At 36.9% G+C, this 21,826-nt stretch overlaps 4 protein-coding genes across 4 annotated transcripts; 3 read left to right on the top strand and 1 right to left on the bottom strand.

Moving 5' to 3' along the window:
• Nucleotides 1-4,848: 4,848 nt before the first annotated feature.
• LOC113337943 (pathogenesis-related protein PR-1-like) lies at nt 4,849-5,591 on the bottom strand. The gene has a single exon (XM_026583479.1). The coding sequence runs from the start codon at nt 5,547-5,549 to the stop codon at nt 5,037-5,039; it is 513 nt and encodes a 170-aa protein (XP_026439264.1). The 5' UTR covers nt 5,550-5,591; the 3' UTR covers nt 4,849-5,036.
• A 395-nt stretch (nt 5,592-5,986) lies between these two features.
• Nucleotides 5,987-10,330, top strand: LOC113318110 (U5 small nuclear ribonucleoprotein 40 kDa protein-like). Its single transcript, XM_026566236.1, has 2 exons — nt 5,987-6,082; nt 8,931-10,330. The coding sequence occupies exon 2, from the start codon at nt 8,983-8,985 to the stop codon at nt 10,018-10,020; it is 1,038 nt and encodes a 345-aa protein (XP_026422021.1). The 5' UTR covers nt 5,987-6,082; nt 8,931-8,982; the 3' UTR covers nt 10,021-10,330.
• Nucleotides 10,331-11,498: 1,168 nt separating this feature from the next.
• LOC113337938 lies at nt 11,499-12,420 on the top strand. Its single transcript, XM_026583474.1, has one exon. The coding sequence runs from the start codon at nt 11,647-11,649 to the stop codon at nt 12,205-12,207; it is 561 nt and encodes a 186-aa protein (XP_026439259.1). The 5' UTR covers nt 11,499-11,646; the 3' UTR covers nt 12,208-12,420.
• A 369-nt stretch (nt 12,421-12,789) lies between these two features.
• LOC113318100 (putative disease resistance protein RGA3) lies at nt 12,790-17,628 on the top strand. The gene is made up of 2 exons (XM_026566226.1): nt 12,790-12,930; nt 13,964-17,628. Exons 1-2 carry the CDS (start codon nt 12,915-12,917, stop codon nt 17,482-17,484), a joined length of 3,537 nt encoding a protein of 1,178 aa, XP_026422011.1. The 5' UTR covers nt 12,790-12,914; the 3' UTR covers nt 17,485-17,628.
• The last annotated feature ends 4,198 nt before the right edge of the window (nt 17,629-21,826 follow it).

Raw genomic sequence — 21,826 nt, 5'->3', positions numbered from 1 at the left:
GTTGTCTCATTCGAAACCTTGATCTTGGGATCTCCAGTCAGCAAGGTTGAGTATCCTTCATGGCAAGTTTAATTTATGAGCTTAAGCCCCATCCCCTTCGATGTGTTTCCAACAATCTCTTTGGATGAACCTTTCGTCAAAGGTTGCGCGATATTCTCCTTGGACTTTATCCAATCAATGAAAATGACGCCAATTGAGATTAGTTATTTTTAGCTTTAGCTATTATAGCTTGGCTAAAACAGTATATAGATATAGCTGGCACATGCCTATGCCAGAGAGGAATGTCTTCTAAAAAGCATCTTAGGCACTCAGCCTCCTCTCGTGCTTTATCTATCGCAATACTCTCAGATTCCATAATGAATTGAGGAATATATGTATGTTTGTAAATCTTCCAAAAACAAACCTTCTTGCTAGAGTGAAAACATATCCACTCGTAGACTTAAGACTCCTTTGAGTCAACTATCCAGTTTGCATCACAAAGTCCCTCAAGGACAACAAGATACCTTTCATAAATCAAATAAAAGGTAATAGAGTATTTTAGGTACCATAATACTCTACTTAGTGTGTCTGAACGCTCTTGCTCTGGACTACAAGTATATCTACTTAACTTACTCACAATACAGGCAGTGTCTGGAATCTTACAGTTCATTAAATTCATCAGACATCCCATAACTCTTGAGTATTCAAGTTAAGATACTCCATTACCCTTATTTTTCTTGAGTCTACAAGAAGAATCATATGGAGTAAAATCAGGCTTACAATCAGACTGATTGTATCTCTTAAGCACAAATTCAACATAATGAGAATGACTAAGACTATAAATGTTTGATTATCTTCTAATCCTCATCCCTAAGATTACATCAAAAGGGCCTAAGTCTTTCAAGTCAACGTTCTCATTCAGTGCATGTTTTAGTGGAATTAATCACATCTATGTTTGTATCAAGTATAAGCATATCATCAACATACAAGCATACAATCACACATGCATCCTTAACAAGTTACTTGTAAATATACTTGTCAGATTCATTAACTTAAATCCACTACACATTATCACATGATCAAATTTTCCATGTCACTGTTTACGTGCTTATTTTATAAACCATACAAAATTTTGTTCAACTTACAAACTTTGTCATCATAACCTTTCACTACAAAGTCCTCAGGTTGGTCTATGTAAATTTCTCTATCTAATTCACGATTTTAGAAAAGTTGTCTTAACATCCATCTGATGTATCTCTAATTTGTTTATGACATCAATAACAATTAGCATCTCAACGGAAATAAATCTCGTCACATGTGAATAAGAATCAAGGAAATATACACCTTCTTTTAGTTTATAGCCTTTAACTACCAACTTAGCCTAATATTTTTCCACAGTTCCATATACCTAATGTTTCCTCTTAAAGACACATTTACATCTCATGGTCTTACTCTCTGGAGGTAAACTAGAAACCTTCCAAGTCAGGTTCCGACGGACTGAGTCCATTTCACTAAATCAAGCTTCTTACCAGAATGGGGTTTCAGTAGATATCAAGGATTCTTTACAAGTCCAGGGCTTAGACTAAGCTAGGCATGTTATGAAGACGGCTTCATAAGAAGTCTCAAGTCTAATTGTTTTACTTCTCTTAGGCTCAACCTTAAATTCATCTTCCTTTAAGATAAGTTCTAACTATTTGAAAATAAATCTAGGGATCAACAACACATCTCTAATGAGGTACAGGTTTAAGAATAAACATGTTCAAAGAACTCAACATCCCTAGATTATGTAATAGTATTCACAACAAAGTCAGAAAGATCACACCAAAGTATGAAAAATCAGAACACACAACCAAAAATCTATATGTAGAAGTATACTCAGCATACCCTATATGAAGACACAATCAACATTTTTGGTTTCTATCTAGTTCTTTTAGGAAGAGGAATGACAATCTTAGTCAAACACCCCCACACTTTGACGCATTCATAAGAAGGTCATCTACCTTTCCATAAATCATATGGAGTTTCATCTTATCCTTAAGGGTACTATATTCAGGATATACTAGTTAAGAGGACTGCCTCCCCCCACAAGGCCGCAGGTAATCCTGAACTAATCAACATGACAATTATCATCTTCTTAAGGATACAGTTGTTATGTTCAAGGCTTCTAATTGGTTTTGAACTTCAAGTTTATACATCTTAAGGCTTCTAAGGCATCATCCTTATCCCTAAGCAAGTATACAAGACAGTACCTCGTACAATCATCTACGGAAGTTACAAACCATCTTTTACCACAGTGATTTTGGGTTGAACTCATGTCATCTAGGCCTAACTGAATTAATTCTAAAGGCTTAGAATTAATCTGAACATTTGTGCTAAAAGGTTTTAAAGCAAATTTGATTCTTCACAGATTTCATTTTTGTGTTCAAAGTCCAAACTAAATTTGGGTACGCAACCTATGCTATCCAGTTAATCATTGACTTATAAGTTTACGGTTACAATCTTACCACATAAAACAATCAATCACATAAAGAAAGAACAAGAATCAACTATGTTCACATCATCAGTTTTTTCCGTTAAGCTTATATAGACCCAAAGTCCTATAACTCTTGCTTAAAAAATAACTGCCTTGTTACAACAAGTTTTCCAGAAAAATTAAGATCTAAAATCTTTTTCCATCTACAATAGAACAAGATACAAGATTCTTGCATATGCTTGGAACATGAAAACTTCATTCAATGTGAGAGTATTACAGATATGCGCTTCTGCTCGACCTTTTTCTTTTATGCAACCTCTATTGCAGATGAGTTACTCAAAAAGAGTTTCTCGACATCCCCTATCTTCTGATAGGAGGTGAACAGGTCTCTGTTTCAACAAACATTCTTGGTGGCTCCAGAGTCCACCTACTGGGTCTCTCACATTGGTTGTTAAAATAACTTTCGACATCATGTCAATGAACTCGTTCTAATTTGTTTCAACTAAATTAGCATTTACTTTCTACTTATTAAGGTTTTATGTTGTCTACACTTTACTACCATATGGCCCGGAATTTTACAAATATAACAATCACCCTTAATTAAAGTAACGCCGGATTCAGTTTTACGAAACATACCTTTCTTATGAAGACTACGGTTAGAGTTGTGTTTGATATTCCCGCCTTTGTCAGCTTTGGAAGATACCTATAGTCTCACCATGTGAGAACTAAAGATGAAAGCTCTCAATACTATTATGATTTGTGCAATCCATAGTATGACCCTGGGGTCAACACGCTTTTGTGTGAGGGAGAGGACGTAGAAATGACTAGTATGATTTCAACACTTGCACGATCAGTCTGTTTGGATCGTGAGATTGGGAAGTTGATTTACCAAGATCTATCTGTGTTTTCATGTTTTATTGAGTTTTCATTCATGTGGGGGATTGTTGGAAAACGATTAAAAAATCTTAAGATTGTTGGGTGCAATAATCAAAAACAAGGAAAAATCAAATAAGCAAAAGTTATTGATACTTAGCTCCTTTATAATGGAAGTGATCGATTTTATGAAACGGACGAGCTCCCCATATCTCCGCAACAGCAACAAGGCAAAACTTTGGAAAAAACAGAGTGAGTCACGTGTTCAACACGTTTCCCTTAAGACATTAGCGCCCGGCTACACTCAAGAGTGATGCTATAGCCCTCACAGGACGGATGTCTCCAGGATAAAACACCCTACTACACCTACTACTAGCATATGTAGTAGATGCTCAAACTTGAGCTTGGCAACTCCGAAAAAACCATAAAGGAAAATATCGAACACTTGAGAAAACAATATAAAATGTTTTTTCCCTTAGGGGTCCCTCCAAATATAGAGCAACCCCTTTCCCATAGATTTTACAAAAGTAGTGAATTGTTTATATAATTGGCAAATACAACTTAAGAAGAAAAACTCCCCGATGTGGGACTAAAAGGTTTATATTGTTTCTTAAAACTACTAAAAATTGGAAACTCCACAATGTGGGATTAATAAGTTCATTCACAAAAGAAAACAATAAATTATAATTTTTATTAAAACTTTAAAACTTTATTTTTTATTAATCGTTTTCCAACAGTATATATACGTCATAGGAACCTAGCAAGAGCAAGAGACTTTTCAGTACAAGCTTTTTTGATTTGCGGAGCAGCACGAGTCAGGCCTTTGTGGTACAAGCTTTCAAAAGAGGAAAAAAAAATGGAAGTTTATACTTTTCAATGCCACAGCTCTGATGGAATATGGAGTGGAAAGCAATATAACGGTGATCTTGTAGGTACACAAAATAGGTTCGCCACGTGACCGCACAGGAAGGCACGAAATGGGACCGAAGATGCTCTTCCTCTTTCAGAGGAGATGCTCTTCCTTCAAAATCCCAGGCTAAAGGAAAGTTCCCGACTTAAAATGTTCACTTCTTTCACAAGTATCAAAAGAAGAGGTTACATCCTGAGTAAGCAAAATGTTATTCCACCCTCAAGTACACATCAAAACTACAGGTATATATCATGCGAAGGAATGCGTTTTAATTAAGGATCTTTTATCAAATCATCATGTTCAAGCCCGAGGAAAAGAATATGAACTATTTTTTTTTGTATTTGGTGGTGAATTTGGCTACCACTTCGAGTGGTTGTTTGGGTCGTGAATTGTCCATCCATGGTTTTGGGTTGACCGACCGTGAGCTGCTGTGAATTTTTTTTTACCATTTATCTACAAATGAAAACTACAGGGGATAATTTTTGGACTTTTGGTGAGTGCATAATTGGTTTCTCTAGAATCTAGATGCCTACGTATATGCTAAATCATAATTGACTTTATATAATTTCGAACATCGGCAAATAAAGTTCCTGAAAAAACATGAATACAGAAGGACAGATAAGTAATGGATGATGATACATCAATCCAAAGACACATTTTATGTCATTGAAGGAAAGAAACCAAATCGAAAACAAGTTTAAAACTCGAACATCACTCAAAATCCGAAAAATTTAAAACATAACAAGTGAGGACTATAAAATTGCATAATCCCTCATAATCCATCCATCCTTATTATGATGATCAATAAGGTCTCTCACCCATGTAATTCCCTGCAGGATCATAGTTGCATGTTATGAAAACACCCCTACCACCGAAACAATCCACCTTAGCACACCCTATCCTTCTTGTATCACGCCATACGACCTGTGTATAATGCCCACATTGCTCCCCGTTGCAACTATTGCTATACGGATTAAACCAACGTTTTTCTGCAACCCACATCTTGACAGCTTGAGCTGGAGTCCAACCCCATCCACCTCCCCAGAAGAGATTCTCACCATAAGGACCGCTAGAGTGAATCAATGCACAATCATAACGCCTTAAATTTGCGTATGCTTTAGCATAACGTTCTAGACGTGTATCCCATACCAACGGTTTGGCGCCAACTGCTTTACGTGCGGCATTATGGGGAGTCAAGCATTGGTTTGCAAAACTGACATAGGCTGCACTGGTGGTTTCCGATAAGATGCAGAAGGAAAGGAAGATGGCGAGGATGGCAATAAAGCCAACCTTTGAAGAGTAGAGAGCAGACATGGGGTGGGGAGATGAAGATGGATTTTTTTTTCTTGGATTTTGATTTTTTGATGTACAAATTATAGGTACAACTGTAAGGTTTATATAAGATTTCATATTGTCTTTTGACATTTCAATGAATTTCCGTTTTCAAATAAAAAAAAAGTTAAAAATTATCTTTGACTTATGAGTGAGAAGTTTTCCGACAGTGGGAGTGCTCAACATGATCGATAATGGGCGCCACTAAGTAAAATCAAGCCGGAATTTGACTTTTAATGGTTTACCTACCGGGCCGGCCTGTGCTGAACTATTCACGGTTGAAAAGTATATGGGGCACCCACTTGCTTGAGGCGCCCACTTGTATTACGCTGTTGATCACGTGCAAAACTCGTGATGGGTATTTTCGTAATTGTGCACTTAATAACCATAAGTAAAACCAAAAGCGTTACCCGAGTGAACTGAAAAAGCTTGGTTCTCTCGTTTCTCTCGACGGCAAACACCTCTCGGCGATTCGGAAGGAGGAGGAGAAATCTAGGGTTTCGTTTCTGCTACCGGTAAGTCTCTTTCCTTTTGTTTACTTCTGTTTGTTAAACTCTGTTTCTTTCGCTTATCGATGTATAAAACTAGGAAAGATTTCGTTTATTCAGCATGAAAAACCCTAAAACCCTGAATGAAAACTAGGCTTTCTTGATTCTATGAAATTGCATCATGTGAAGTCTTAATTTGCAGTTTTAATGTATTGCTTAGAGTGAATGTATAAGAATCGCATGAAATCTTGTTATTGGACTTTGATTTGGTGATTTTATGAAATTAGGGTTTTGTTTGATTTTGTTGTTGTTATTGTTTGGTGATAAATTTTAGGTAGTGTGAGTATTTTGATTTCTTTGTTTTGCTTTCCGGTTGTTTTGTTGTGGGTGTGAAGTGAAGATTTTGTTGGAAGTGTGGTTTTTAGTGTTAATGGATCATAGAAAGGGTAAAGGGAAGGAAATAGTGGAAGGAGATGGGGATATTGATAAGTGTGGGTATGGAAGTCGTCAAAAGAGACTTAGAATTGGTGATATTAAGAATCAGGATGAAATTGGAGGTATGAGAGGAGTGCATGGAGATTTGGTGAGTTCGGATGGTAAATGTGAAGAAATGGGTGAGTTCGGATGGTAAAGGTGAAGAAATGGGTGAGAAGGGAAACAAGAAAGAAGAAATCAGTGAGGAGTTTTGACACAGGCGTCGTTAAGGAATTTTGAAATTATGAAACTTCTTCTTAGAAGTAATTTGCCATTATGTGGAGAGACACCAATTGGTCTAGGTTATCCAGGAGTTATTTATGATTTATTGGAAGTGATGTGTAAAGTTGATCCAGAAATGAAAGAGCCCTTTGAGCAGCTTGGGAAGCGTGATATTCGTCGTGATAACTTTGGTCAAGTAGTTTTAAATGAACTGTATGACAGGATGGGGTGTCAGATCAAGAGTAGGATTGTTGAGAAGATCCCAGAGGCAAAGTATTTTTCAGTTGTACTAAACTGCACTCGAGACGCAAGGAGTGAAGAACCAACATCTCTTGTGATAAGGTGTGTGGATGTTTCAGCAACTCCTCCAAAGGTAGAAGAGTTCTTTTTAGGATTTTTAGAGTTGGATGGCAAATCCGGGGAGGAAATTTTTGGGGAACTGAAGGGTGTATTGAGCAAACTTGAACTTGATAATTGTGACATAAGAAGGCAGGGATATGCAAATGGCCATAGGTTGAGGGGGAAAGAAAACGATGTGCAGAAAAGATTAAGCGAAATAAATCCTAGAGCGTTCTACACGCCATGTGGGTTTCATACCCTTAATACTGCACTCTATAACGTGGTAGTATGTTGTCCAAGAGCTTCCAGTTACATTGGTTGCTTTGAAATTATGTATTCAGTGTTCACTTCTTCGCCAAAGATATGGCAATATTTCACGGAAAATGTTCAAGATCTCACACCTGAGCCTTCATCATCAAATCCTTGTGGTACTCAAGTTGGATGTGTTGAAGCATTAAGATTCAAGGCTCCAGAAATACTAGATGCTTTGGACAACTTCATAGAGACAGAAAAATATGATCTCGCTTCGGTTAGTCTAGCTGAGAGACTGGCAAATAGTCCTACATTTGGAATTGGAAATTTGGAGTTCTTGTTTGGCATGATTGTTTGGCACAATCTGTTGCTTGCTTGCTTTTGACCCAGTAAGCAAAAATGCTTGAAGCTGAAGACTTGCAACTCGACACTGCTATTGGTCAATTAGATGGACTGATTTCTTTCATTGAAAAATATAGGCAGACTGGATTTAAGGAGGCCATGGAGGAAGCTACAAAGGTTGTAATTGCAATGGGAATTGAATCTGTATTGGAAAGCCCTGACGGATGTTTCATGGGTACAAGAAAAAGAAGATGAATCATTATCACTTGAGGAATCCGTTAGAGTTTATTATTTCGATTATTTATTAGAGTTAGCGCTCTCTTTAGCTAAGAGTAGGTTGGAATTGTACCAAGTGTATGAGGAAGCCTTTGGGTTTTTGTTTGATTTGAAGAAGCTGTATTCCGCAGATGATGATAGCCTGAGGGATTCTTGTGCTAAACTAGAGGAATATCTAAAGCATGACAATGTTTCTGATATTGATGGGAGCGGCTTATTTTCAGAATTGAAATTTTTGAAAGAAGTTTTACCTAAAGAAACGAAAAAGGCTATTGAAGTATTGTCTTTTCTGCAAGGGACGAAAGGGTACCCAAATGCATGGATTGCTTTCAGGATCCTACTAACAATTCCAATTTCAGCTGCATCTGTAGAAGGGGGTTCAAAGTTGGAGTTGATCCACTCTTACCTTCAGTTAGCCATGTCAGAAGAAGCATCTGAGGGATTAGCTATGGTTTCTATTGAACAAGCTATGCTAGAAAAGCTTGATACTGCAAGCATAATTGCTGATATTGAAGCTAAAAGTGCTGCACGACAAACCTAAGCATTACTCATTGTTGAGTGTTTTGGGTGTGATCATAGGCATTGTCCTGGTTGCGGTAGTTTAAAGGATTGTCATTGTGGTTTTCTAGATATTACCTTTTTTCTTTGTTTACTACAGTTTGTATGGTTTCTTCTTATCATGTTGGAAATGATTTCACTTCCTACTCTGCCGCTTATTTAATACGGTTTGACGGCTGCTGCCAGCATGATTCTGCATACAGTATTTATAACTATAAATTAATGACCTTATAGCTGTGTGTTGTGTTCCCTTCTTATAAGCTTTGCAATCTCTTTATCTTGAACAGCTGCTGAATTTGTTATGTTCTGTAGTATTTTATCACTGTTTCAGTAGAATAGTGTTCATCAGCAAAAAAGCTTTGACCCTAAGTTTTAAGGTATTGGGCTGATTTCGTTTTATTTTCTATTCCAGGTTGAAGACTAAACGCGTGGGAAAGGCTTCTTGTTTTTGTTAACTTAAAGCCATGCAAGCTGTCTCTAGAGAAGGTGGGAATGCTGTGGCTTTGGGAGGTGCAAGACCTATGGAGTGGTCTACGGTTCCCTTTAATGGTACTCAAGCTACAGGACCAAATGGTAAACAGCGAACATCAAGTTTGGAATCACCGATAATGTTGCTTGCCGGTCACCAGAGTGCAGTGTACACCATGAAATTTAATCCGTCTGGTACTGTCATTGCTTCTGGGTCCCATGACAAAGAGATTTTTCTTTGGAATGTTCATGGGGATTGCAAAAATTTCATGGTACTAAAAGGTCATAAGAATGCTGTTTTGGATCTTCAGTGGACCACTGACGGGTACCAGATAATATCAGCCAGTCCTGATAAGACTCTTAGAGCGTGGGATGTAGAAACAGGGAAACAGATTAAGAAAATGGTTGAACACTCGTCTTTTGTTAATTCCTGCTGCCCTTCTCGTAGAGGTCCACCTCTTGTTGTTAGCGGATCCGATGATGGGACTGCAAAGCTTTGGGATCTACGTCAGAGAGGAGCAATTCAAACATTTCCAGATAAATATCAAATCACAGCAGTTGGGTTTTCAGATGCAGCAGATAAGATATTCACTGGTGGGATTGATAATGATGTTAAGGTGTGGGATCTTCGCAGGAACGAGGTTACTATGACTCTTCAAGGTCACTCTGACACTATCACAGGTATGCAGTTGAGTCCCGATGGATCCTACCTCTTAACAAATGCTATGGATTGCTCTCTACGCATTTGGGATCTTCGTCCATACGCCCCACAGAATCGTTGCGTGAAGATATTTACAGGCCATCAGCACAATTTTGAGAAGACTTTGTTGAAATGTAGTTGGTCTGCCGATGGAAGCAAAGTCAGCGCTGGTAGTGCAGATCGAATGGTTTATATCTGGGATACGACTTCTCGACGCGTTTTGTATATGCTTCCTGGACACAATGGATCAGTAAATGAGTGTGCCTTCCATCCTACTGAACCTATCATCGGATCATGCAGTAGTGACAAACAAATCTACTTGGGAGAGATCTGAACTGAGTTCAAAGGAGTCGCTTGAAGTTGACAATGGTAAAACTTAAGGTACAGTACTGATCGAAACATTCGAAGTAGCATGTAGTTAGTTTGTCATTCAATGTTTTCTGTAGCTTTTCTGGAGTTTTACGTCAACAGTGAATTTTGTGGGTGAATGAGGAGGTTTTTGCAGACTGGTAATTTCATTTTGAACTCCTTTATCATTCTCGTGTGTTTAATACATCTAAAGACCATTTCATCTCTCTAGTTTTCTGTACCGTATCACTGTCTGGTTTCTTTGAATGATGAGGGAAACTTGATCCTTTGAGATGACACTTGATCCTTTGATACAGTTCATCCGTGTTTGACAACACACAGTAATACCTAAATCTGTTAGTTATTATCTAGAGCTTGAATTCTGGTTTTCTTTTTTCTTTTTTATTTGGCCGGTTTATTTGTTTTTTATTTGGCCGGTTACCAAGTTCATTGAACCTTGTATGCTGGTAGTTGTTGCCTTGGTTCTTTGAATTGACACACAACCCAACTTATGCTTGTCCACAACAGAAAACATTCTAGTCTGAAAAATATTAGCAAATAGGGCTTAGAAATTGTTTGATTGCTATAATTGTTTCAATGCTGATATCTGCCCATAGAATTTGACATAGGATTTTTTCTGGTGGATGAAGAATAACCCGAATTTTTTTCCCGGTGATAATTGAGAAATTACCGGAGTTGGACTGAATTATATATTCCCGGCTTTTGTTAACTTGTATACCCGTATACATGTTAAGGTTTAATAAATAATTTTTTAATGGTATTGGAAATTGTGTTTTTTTTTTGTCTTATTCTACTGGAAAATTGGTAATTTTTACAATAAAAACAACAAATCGTGTTCCCAATACAAAAAGTTGTTGTTTTCGTTGCAATAAAACAAATAAATCTTGTTTCCAATACAAAAAAATGTTATTTTAATGAACCTTAACATGTATACGGATATACAAGTTAACATGACCCTATATTCCCTGGTTGGCTGCATCTTTTAGTCAACTCACCATTTGGATTCTCCATCACAACTTCCCAAACACTTCCACTGTTGCATCATTTCTTGGATGCTTGAAGATCCCCATAACCCATGTTTTGAATTTCTGACCGCACTAAACAAACATAAATGCCAGTAAATCGTATCGCAATTCAAAATTCGACCCCAGCTGTAGTTTTATTTTTCATAGGATTCTCTTTTACTCTTTTAGCTACCGAACAAAAGTGACCTCACTCATCAAACGGTACAAAAATTCAAAAATCAAAGAATCGGACGACTCAGATCTCTTCTATAGCTTTTAGGTGTCCCCTAATTAAAATTGAATAACCTTTTGTTGGAATAATTTTTATTCTAAAAAAATAATTATTAAAAAAAACTAGCCGTTAAAATAATTAATCTCCCAACGGACATATTTCTTTCCAAATCAAATTCGACCGTTACAACACTCCACTATATCTTCCCCAAATCTCCTTTCAATTCTTACACCATCTCCATCTCTCTCTCTGTCTCTCATTACTTGCTCAATACCCATCACCTGAGAATCAAACCCACTGCCGGAATCAGCCACATTTCCACAGCCGGAAAACTAGAAAATCAAATCAAGCAGAAATGGGTCTTTCAATTGACAATGGGTTACCTTCAGATGTATCAGATTCACACTACAGAACACACAAAATCTTCTTACTCTCAAACTACATTCTCTTAGGAGCAGCATCAAGTTGTATCTTTTTAACTCTTTCTCTCCGTCTAATCCCATCTCTCTCAGGTTTCTTCTTGATTCTCCTCCATGTTCTCACAATTGCAGCTGCAATTTCCGGTTGTGCAGTAGCTGCAGCAAAAACAAACAAATGGTATGCTCCACACATGGTTGCAACTGTTCTCACAGCTATCTTTCAAGGAGCAGTATCAGTGCTAATCTTCACAAGAACAGATGATTTTCTCAGTGAATTGCATTCTTATGTTATGGAAAAAGATGCTTCTATGATTCTGAAATTAGCTGGTGGTCTTTCTGTTACAATCTTCTGTTTGGAATGGGTTGTCTTGTCACTTGCTTTTGCATTGAGGTATTATTCATATGTTGAAGGAACTGGGAGTAACAGTGGAATGAAGAGAAGTGCTAAAGTTCAACAAGAAGATGCTAATGACTGGCCATGGCCTTTCCAAGTTTAAGATTGTAGAATTGATTTATAAAAACTTGTCGTTTTTATCAGTCATATCGATCTATCTGTCTATATCTAGCCAGTATATTGTCCCTCGTATTCCTTATTATTCATCTTGTCCCTCTGGCTTGATGAACTAATTAAGATTATTATGTTGTTTAATTTTTTTACTTTATAATGTAATGGTTTGATTAAAATTCAATGAAATTCTTATATTTATTTATTTACTGTTCTTGAAGTAAAATGTCACTGTTGTTAAAATCTGAATCTGTAGCATGGTCAATTTTGGGTGGAGGCAGCAAAATAATTTTTGGACCCCATCATTTATTTGTGTGCCATCATTATCTAGCCAGCGATCATTTTCTAGCCAGAAAAATCTCTGATTCTGTGCAAAGTTAAGTCTATTTCATATGGGCAACCACTAACAGCAGTTGTGTTTATAAAGGGCCTCATCCTGTTTCATCACTTGTTTTTTCTTTTGCAGGTAAAAAAATATGTTCACAGTGTTTTTGTAAATTTTTTCCATGTCGGTGAACTCTATAGAGCATTAGGCAGTAGGTGCTAGAGATCTAATGATTCCTTTTGTTCATCAGGGCAATTTGCTGGAAGAAGAAGCTTGACTGGCTGGTAGGAGAACTACATTGGGCAAGCACGAGCTAGCAGTATTTGTTACAATGGCATAGCTACTTTCTTTACAGGAAACAGTGAAAAATTTCCATGAAAATATGCAAAGGTTTGTTCCTCTGATGAACTTGCTTTAAATTTTCTAATATAACCTTGAGGTTCTTTGCAATTCAATTGTGAATATAGCTAGAGTCTAGAATCAGGTTACAGATATGGCTTGATTTTCGCAGATTTAATTGTGAATAGTCTTATTATTGGTGTTAGCACCATTGTCTAGATTGCGTATTGGCTCAATTTTTGCAAATTCAGTTGCAAAAATGGTCCTAGTTTTGGTGTTGCCACTAAAGTCTAGATTACATAATAGCTCGAATTTCGTTACGTAGTTTTCGCTTCCATATTTGATTGTTGTATCTTGTGTTGTTTGTTTAAGTTTCAACCAAAGTGGCTTGAATTTTTGCAGATTCAATAGTGAATAGTCCTATTTTTGGTGTTAACTCTAGATAGAGTCTAGAATCCAGATTGGCTAGATTTGTTCAGATTCAATCACAAATAGTCCTATTCTTGGTGTTAGCACTAGCTAGAGTCTAGAATCCAGATTGGCTAGATTTGTGCAGACTCAATTGCAAATAGTCCTATTTTTGGTGTTGCCACTAGAGTCTAGATTACGTAGTGACTCGAATTTCGTTACGTTATATTCATATCCTTGTTTTTTTGTTGTATCTTGTGTTGTTTGTTGAAGTTTCAAGCAAGTGGTGATGGGTTGGTTGGATAAAATTATTCTCATATCATATGAACTGAACCACAATCCCAGTAGGAGACAACAACATATAAGAGTAACAAAAATTTAGTACTCTTATGACAGGTCTCCATCAATCTACTATTATCTGTCCGGTGGTCGGGCCGAACAGATAACGGTAATAGGACCATGGAATGTTATATCAATATCAATCCTACAAGAATCCACAGACACATTTGTTGTTTCCTTTAGAATTGGTACTACTGTAGTTCTTGTCAAGTCCTCATCCCAAGGTGTTTTTTCTTCTGTATTGCATCCATCTTTATTCGCATTAACTTCATCATTGTTGTTTAGCTTTTGGCATGAATCTCTATACTAACAACATAAGAAAAAAAAATGGCTGCAGAAATTGTTGGTTCTCCTGTCATCAGTGCCTTGATCAATAACTTGATACCCATCGCGTCCGAGGAGATTTATCATGTTTGGGGTGTCAAGAATGAAATCACAAAGCTTCGCCAAACTTTACTTGGTATTCAAGCTGTACTTACTGATGCAGAGAAGCAACTAGAGCAGGACACAGTTATGGTTTGGTTGCAAAATCTGAAGGAAGTTGTTTATCAGTCTGATGACATATTGGATGAAATTGCGTATGAAACACTACGGCGTAAAATGGAAGTTCAAGGTCGGGTGCAAAGAAAGGTAAACAACTTCTTTTCGCTATCGAACCCAGTTTTGTTTCGTCTCAAGATGAGTCACAAAATTAAACATCTGAACCAAATTCTGGATCACGTCGCGAGGGAGAAAGATCAGTTGGGTTTATGCGTACGTACTTCCTGCAGCGGTACTGCTGCTACAAGTACTTCTAGTGGTCTCAGACACAGGGGAACTTTCTCTCATGTTGATAGCTCAGAAATTGTTGGAAGGGAACTTGCAAAATCAAATATCATAAAGTTGCTAGTTAACAGCTCCGATAACGGAGTGGTTTATTCCGTTGTCCGCATTGTTGGGATGGGTGGTGTTGGCAAGACTGCACTTGCTAAACTTGTTTATGGTGATCAGTCAGTTACAGATCATTTCAACAAAAATAAATTGTGGGTTTCGGTTGCGAAAAATTCTGATCAGAAGGAAGTTCTCATTAACATGCTGGAATTGATTATGGAAAAGAAATGTGGCATCTCAAGCTTGGATCTCATTGTCAGTAAACTCAAAGAGAGTGTTCAAGGCAAGAGATATCTGATAGTACTCGACGACGTATGGAATGATGAAAACAATAAGTGGGATGATATGTTAACTACTTTGCTGCATATATGTTCCCATAGAAGCAAAGTTATAGTGACTACAAGAAGCGAAGAAGTTGGTTCGAGATTGAGATCTTCATATGAACATCGTCTGGAAGGGTTACGTGCAGAAGATTGGTGGTCTTTGTTCAAGATAAACGCGTTTCTGTTTGGAGGAGTGGAAAAGACATCAGATTTGATCCGAATAGGTAAGAATATTGCAAAGAAATGTGGAGGAGTGCCTTTAGCTGCAAAGGTCATTGGGTGTTTGATGTCTAGAACAGATGAAGTTGAGTGGCAATCTGTTGCAGACAGTGACGTCTGGGATCTCCAAGAAGGCGAAGAAAAGGTAGTACGTGTACTGAAGTTGAGCTATGATTATCTGAATCCACATCTTAAACAATGTTTTTCGTATTGTTCGTTATTTCCTAAGGGTCATGTTATGAAGAAAAAGAAGCTTATTCAATTGTGGATGGCTGAAGGGTTTCTTGGTTCTTCGAAATCAAACAAAGATATGGAAGAAGTTGGCAATGAATATTACAATTTTTTGTTCGAAAACACTTTTTTTCAAGAGGGAAGAAAAAATGAATATGGAGATATGAAGGCATGTAAGATGCATGGGATTGTGCATGATCTTGCACTATCTGTCGCCGGGACTGAATATTGGTCTATGCTAGATGTTGATGAAAATCATGAAATGGGAACTAAAAGACTGCGCCATGTGTGTTTCGCCCTGGGGAATGAGTTCTCTACAATTCCAGAAGCCATGTATGAGGAAACAAACTTGAGGACGTTTATCGCGTCTACTCCAAAGTTCATAAATGATGCTTATGCTGCGCAGATTTTCTCGAAGTTCCGTTGTTTACGGGTACTGGATTTAAGTGACAGTGCCATAGTTGATTTGCCATCTTCGATTTCCAAGTTGAAACACTTGAGGTACCTGGATCTCTCAAATTCTCAAGTAACAACCTTACCTGATTCTCTCACAAGGCTTTACAATTTGCAGACTTTGATTCTCAAGAACTGTTTCCAGCTTAAAGGTCTTCCGAGGAAAATGAAAAAGCTCATTAATTTGAGGCATCTTATAATTTGCAAGACCCGGAGGAACGAATGGATCCCTCCGATGCCCAGTAAGGTACGGAATTTGCGTTTCCTGCATTACTTGCCCATATTTGTTGTAGGGAACAAGAAAAAAGGATTTGGTATTGAGGAGTTGAGAAACCTTAATCTTCTTGGTGGAAAACTACAAATTCACAACCTCGACAATGTTCGTGATAATGAAGCTGAAGCAGGATGCTTAAAAGAAAAGCAACACATTCTAAGATTGGAGCTGCATTGGCCAGAGATCGATAATTCTAGTGGTATTGTGAGTGATGGATTTGCAGTGCTAGAAGGTCTTCAACCTCATCAGAATCTTAAGCGACTTGGTATCTACAACTACGTTGGCTCGAAATTCTCCACTTGGATGATGAGCCCAAATAGTTTGCTGCTTAATTTGGTTTTCGTTGTTCTGAAAAATTGTTATTTATGCGAGAAGCTTCCACCGCTTGGGTTGCTTCCTTGTCTCAAAATTCTCAAACTAGAGGGACTTTACTCTGTGCAAAGTATCGGAAGTGAGTTCTACGGCGGAAACGATGTATCGTCTTTCCCTTTGTTGGAAGAGCTCTCTCTAGTTGATATGCTCAATTTAGTAGTATGGTCAGATCAAGTTTCATCCTCTACTTCTTCGTTTTCGAGTTTTCCTCGCCTTGAGCAGTTGAAGGTCAAGTACTGCCACAAGTTAACAATCATGCCAACCCGGTTTCCGTCCCTGAAAGTATTGGAGTTTGAAGACTGCAACGGCAAGCCTGTCAGTTCATTGGTGGAAAACAATCTAAGTTCTCTTACTTCTATTCAGATTAAGTTATGTGAGGAGCTAGTATTTCTTCCGCGGCGACTGCTTATAGGAAATGATATCCTTCACAGTCTTGTAATTTGGAACTGCCAAAGCTTTGAAGGCTTTAATCCGGATCAAGACCTTGAAGAGGAGGAGGAGTACGTTGAGTTACTTCCTAACAGCGCTCTCTACACCTTGTGCTTGTTTGATTGCCCGGCTTTAACCTCATGGCCGGACTTACACGGATTCAATTCTCTCTCATTTTTGCTTGTCATAGGCTGTAAAAGACAGAAGTACATCTCAAGTGGAATAGAATGCCTCCCGAAACTTGAATATCTTGGAATTGGTGGGTTCTCGGAAGAGTTGGACTCGTTTCCGTTTCCTGCAGCCAATATCGATGAAGATGGAAACGCGGTTGGAAACTACTTCCCGTCGCTGTCTCTGTTGTACATTTACGGGTGGTATAAACTCAAATGTTTGCCACACCAAATTCAGTACCTCACTTCGTTGCAGACTCTGCACATGTGGAATTTTCATTCTTTGGTGGTTCTGCCTGAGTGGCTGGGTAACTTAGCTTCTCTTAGGGACTTGGAGATAAACTCCTGCCAGGATCTCAAGTGTTTGCCTTCTCAAGAGCAGATGTTACGTCTCACCTCGCTGCAACAACTGAAACTTATTGATTGTCGACTTCTGGTGAATAGGTGTAAAGGAGGAGGACAGGAATCGGACAAGATAAGACACATTCCTAAGGTAGAATTTCATCTCAGTGAATAGAACCCAATATATTCACTCACGTCAGGTGTGTTACGGATGTTCACTTATACATTTTCTTGCAGTTGTGTCTGTTTGTATTGTGGGAAATCATTTTTACGATTATGAAATGTAGATAGAGTTATAAATTATTTGAAGTTACACCAATAAAGCGTTTAAATTTCTGGAAAATGCAGAGCCTTTGAATTTTCAGTTCTAAGCTGCTGCATTATGTGAAAACATCAACCATTATCCAATTCAGCACAGATATCACAGGACACAATTCACAAGAAAATTCAAATATACAACGATTCCCAAATCCTGTAACGGTAAAATATGGGCGTCTTAAGGTGTAGGCGGCCGCCTGCCTAGAGCCCAAAATTCATAGGGCCCATGAAGAAGAAGAAGACATGGAAAAAATTTCATGAATACGATTGATCATGAAACCTATTATAGGAACTTCAAGCTTTTGGTTTTGAGGGCTCCTATAGATTCAAGTGCCCCAAATATGGATAAGGGGATATTTGATCGATAATAATAATATATATATATATATTCTTAAATAATTAATCTAAAACCAAAAACTAAACCTAAATCTAATCCTTCTTTTTTTTCTCCATGGTCTTTTTTTGTTTTTTGTTTTTGTGTTTTTTCAACAACGATTCTCCGCAAGAAATTACTTCAACTAGGTAATTACTTCATTGGTTCCCCGCAAGTAATTACTTCAATTAGGTAAGAATCGAAAACCCACCATTTTTTGTTACTTTTGATCGCATAAATAGGTTAGATTTGATCAAATTAGGCATTTTGAAATAGTTACGGTTGGGATATATTGGTTTTCCAAACCGTAAAACAATCATACGGTTGTGAAAATACCCCAATCTAAAAAGACGAGGGTACCCAAATATACCCCAATCTAAAAAATTTCCACCTATAAGTTCTTTCTCCGAAAGTGATTGTCTATGGACTGAGTCGAGACAATAAAACTAATCGGTTCACACTTCGTGTGATCGTCTATGGATACGAGATCGAGACAATATGACAACAAGATAACTTGCGTGATTGACTATGGATACAAGATCGGACAATAGAACAACGAAGTATGATTACTTGATAATAGGTTCGGACTTAACCAAACAGAATACGATTGCTAGTAAGTAAATAGGAATTAACGTTTGTGTATTTTACTTGTAATTATAATAAAACAATTATAATTGCGAAAATAGAAAAGTAAAAGACATAGCAAGATTTTGTTAACGAGGAAACCACAAATGCAGAAAAACCTCGAGACCTTGTCCAGAATTGAATACTCTCAGAATTAAGCCACCATACAAAATCTAAACAAACTTCGTATAGTTTAGACCAAGCAACTAAACCTATAGTTCACCTAGTTCCATCAGTATCCCTGCGCCTCCAACTTGCATTAACTCACGCACTTGGAACAATTCCTTTGGTTCGTATTCCAAATAGTAAAGGAACAACAAATTTGTTCAGTAACAACTCTTTTCAAACAACGTGATATGAGTTTGACAAAATGCTCTTCTGTTTATCCCAATAAACTCTTTTGTCAGGTTCTTAGATCAACCTATTTAACAACTACCAAAGTAATTGTCTAGACTATGCAATCAATACTTTGAATCACAAAGAATTTTATTGATGTCGATCTACTCAACTAATCAATCAAGATTATCACAAAGATAAACCGATTATAGTTGGATCCCCAGCCGATCAAGTTTTGTGGACACTAAATATTATGAACTCAAATAAGAAATCTTTTTTGTCTTCAAATCTTCTTAGATCTTCAATAAACACCTGCACACAAACAACTTGAATCTCTTGTGATCAATCACACACAGAAAGGAGTCTGATAACGACGGATTATCACAAGACGTCTTTAGATCTACAAACAGTTCTAAAGATCCCAGTCGATACTTCGATCTAGTTTGAGTGAATCTTATATCAGAAGATAAGATTCTCAAGCATAAACAAACTAGGTGCAAACAAAGTTCAACAATAGTTAGTCAATCAAATCAATCGAAAACTAATAATAAACTGCAATTATCTAGTTTCCCACCAACAATACTCGTAGAGCTTCCCAATCCCAAAGAATTCTTTAAAACGAGCAGTCGTAAGAGATTTCACCTAATTGGGGTACTTTCCTCTCCAAATAGACAACTCCACCAGTAACAACATAACTAGGTAGTTTTCCTGGATCTGAGGATTAATTTGATCGAAATGCAAACTTCAATATTTATAGACCAAGGAAGTCTGGACACCAAGGAATTTCCAAAACCGAATATTCTCAAAGATATGCAATAAAGCCAGAAACAGTTTTCATAATTCCTAAAAATGCTCTGTCCAAATATTGACCGAAATCTCAGTAGAAAATCTCCAATTAGTAAATGCACATAAGCAATTTTTATTTTCTAAACATATGCATTTAATTGCTGGAAATTAAAAGCATATAAAACTAAAAACCTTAATTAAAAGATTCTCAATTTATTTCGATCCGGGATTCTCCTTTAGTTATTAAGGAATATCTTTGAACAATAAAAGATAAGAATTACTACACATGTTCAAAGTATGTCGACATCTTTACTTTGTAAATCCTTTTTAATATTTAAAATCTTGGAACCGATTTGCCACACTTCCAAACGAGTTTAGAATTAGTTCATCTGACTTCCAAGAACTATGTGATTGATTATGCTATCAAATCACCATTAATGGGTTTCACGGTTCTACCAAAAACACAAGGCTTCGGTTCTACCTCCATGTGGGTACTAGGATCGGTCACACTAGCTTTCCAAAAATTGGTTGACTAGGTAGTAAGATTGGTTACCACATAATTATGCTATTTACTTGTAATCGGTTTCACAAGTCATAGGATCGGTTACCAATTACTAAGACTTATTTTACCTCTTACAACGGTCGATTCCACATATTTGTGATTGGTTGCACCTCTTACTAGGATAGGTTCCCCAATGTATAGAGTTGGTCATACCAATTACAATGTACCGATCATACCATCTCGGTTGATTACTTAAGATCGGTTTCAAAAAAAAAAGTCATACCAATATAAAATTCATGCATTGTGATTAGTTTTACCAAGATACATAAAGAAGTTATGAGCGGTTATACTAAACACACATATTGGTAATCCAAAGATTTGCAATGAATAACAATACCAATAAGCCTTGCGATTTCCCTTTTCGATTCACAGAACAAGTTTATGAATTGTACATCCTTTAAATGAATGTAAAACATTGTTTCCTAGGAAGAAATCTTCACCCATACCCATACATAATCACAATAGAATTCATACGATTATGTCGATGTCTTATATACGAAGTTCAAAAGATAGACGTTATACTTCGTATTGTAATTCCTTAATACTATGTCTAACTATAGTATAATCATTCACAGCTTCGCAGTTGTGTTTTCAAAATGCACGACTTGAAAGATACGTTAGGAATGAAACCGTGCAAGTCAAATATTACTAACCTCAAGAGGAAAGATGATGTCGTCGATGTAGTTCTTTACTTCTTCACATTCTTCAAATTTTCGAGTAATACTTGTAAGTCTCATATCCTAGTAACTTTGTAGCTAACCTATATGAAGTTGACTCTAAAATATGATAACCAAACTTGATATACTAACGCTTGGTGGGTTCAACCGAGCTATGCTCTAACCCCAACCATATATGGTAGTTACGACTGGGAAAATATAACTCCCAATCGTATTTTAACCTGGGTTTTTTTACGGTTGGGAAAACTGAAGATTCCCAAGCGTATGTTAAATTAAAAAAAATAGATTCTGATTTTGATTTTCAAACCCTAAGTATAAATTAGTCTAACTTAATTCCTAATCATATTTAATTTAGTTAATCTAATTATTAGCACTAACTAATGGAGAATATTCCCATTAACAAAACTAATAGGTTAAGGGGTTATGTTGATTACTATTTCATGACTCTCTATTTTGTCATGTTATGAGCCAATAAAAGTTAAAGTTTGGAGCCCTTATAATAGGTTTCTTGATCATAGGGTTCGAGTTTCTGGATGTATATATTTTTCGATTATAGGTTCAACTCTCGGGTTGTATAAATGAGTGTTGTCCCATCTATAAGAAGAGCGGACGAGTGACAGAAAGATAGATAAAAATGAAAAATCGTTAGAAAGAAGAAAAAATCTTAATTTGGAGCATACCTCATAATTTTGGGACATACATATTTATATTATTTTGGGACATACATAATTATATTTATAATCTTATCCAACGGATCCTTATAAGGGGTGTCTAAGAGAATTTTACGGAGTTAGATTTATATATTTTTTTACTTTTTAGTTTTCTAGTATATATTTTTTTA

This window comes from Papaver somniferum, chromosome 1, assembly GCF_003573695.1.
Source record: "Papaver somniferum cultivar HN1 chromosome 1, ASM357369v1, whole genome shotgun sequence".
Taxonomy (NCBI): Eukaryota; Viridiplantae; Streptophyta; class Magnoliopsida; order Ranunculales; family Papaveraceae; genus Papaver; species Papaver somniferum.
The sequence above is the reverse complement of the archived record's forward strand: the minus strand, read 5'-3'. Positions and strand labels throughout refer to the sequence as shown.

Bases quoted from the DNA above. Each gene is read 5' to 3' on its own strand.
- LOC113337943 (XM_026583479.1), bottom strand. From the start codon at position 5,549: ATGTCTGCTCTCTACTCTTCAAAGGTTGGCTTTATTGCCATCCTCGCC.
- LOC113318110 (XM_026566236.1), top strand. From the start codon at position 8,983: ATGCAAGCTGTCTCTAGAGAAGGTGGGAATGCTGTGGCTTTGGGAGGT.
- LOC113337938 (XM_026583474.1), top strand. From the start codon at position 11,647: ATGGGTCTTTCAATTGACAATGGGTTACCTTCAGATGTATCAGATTCA.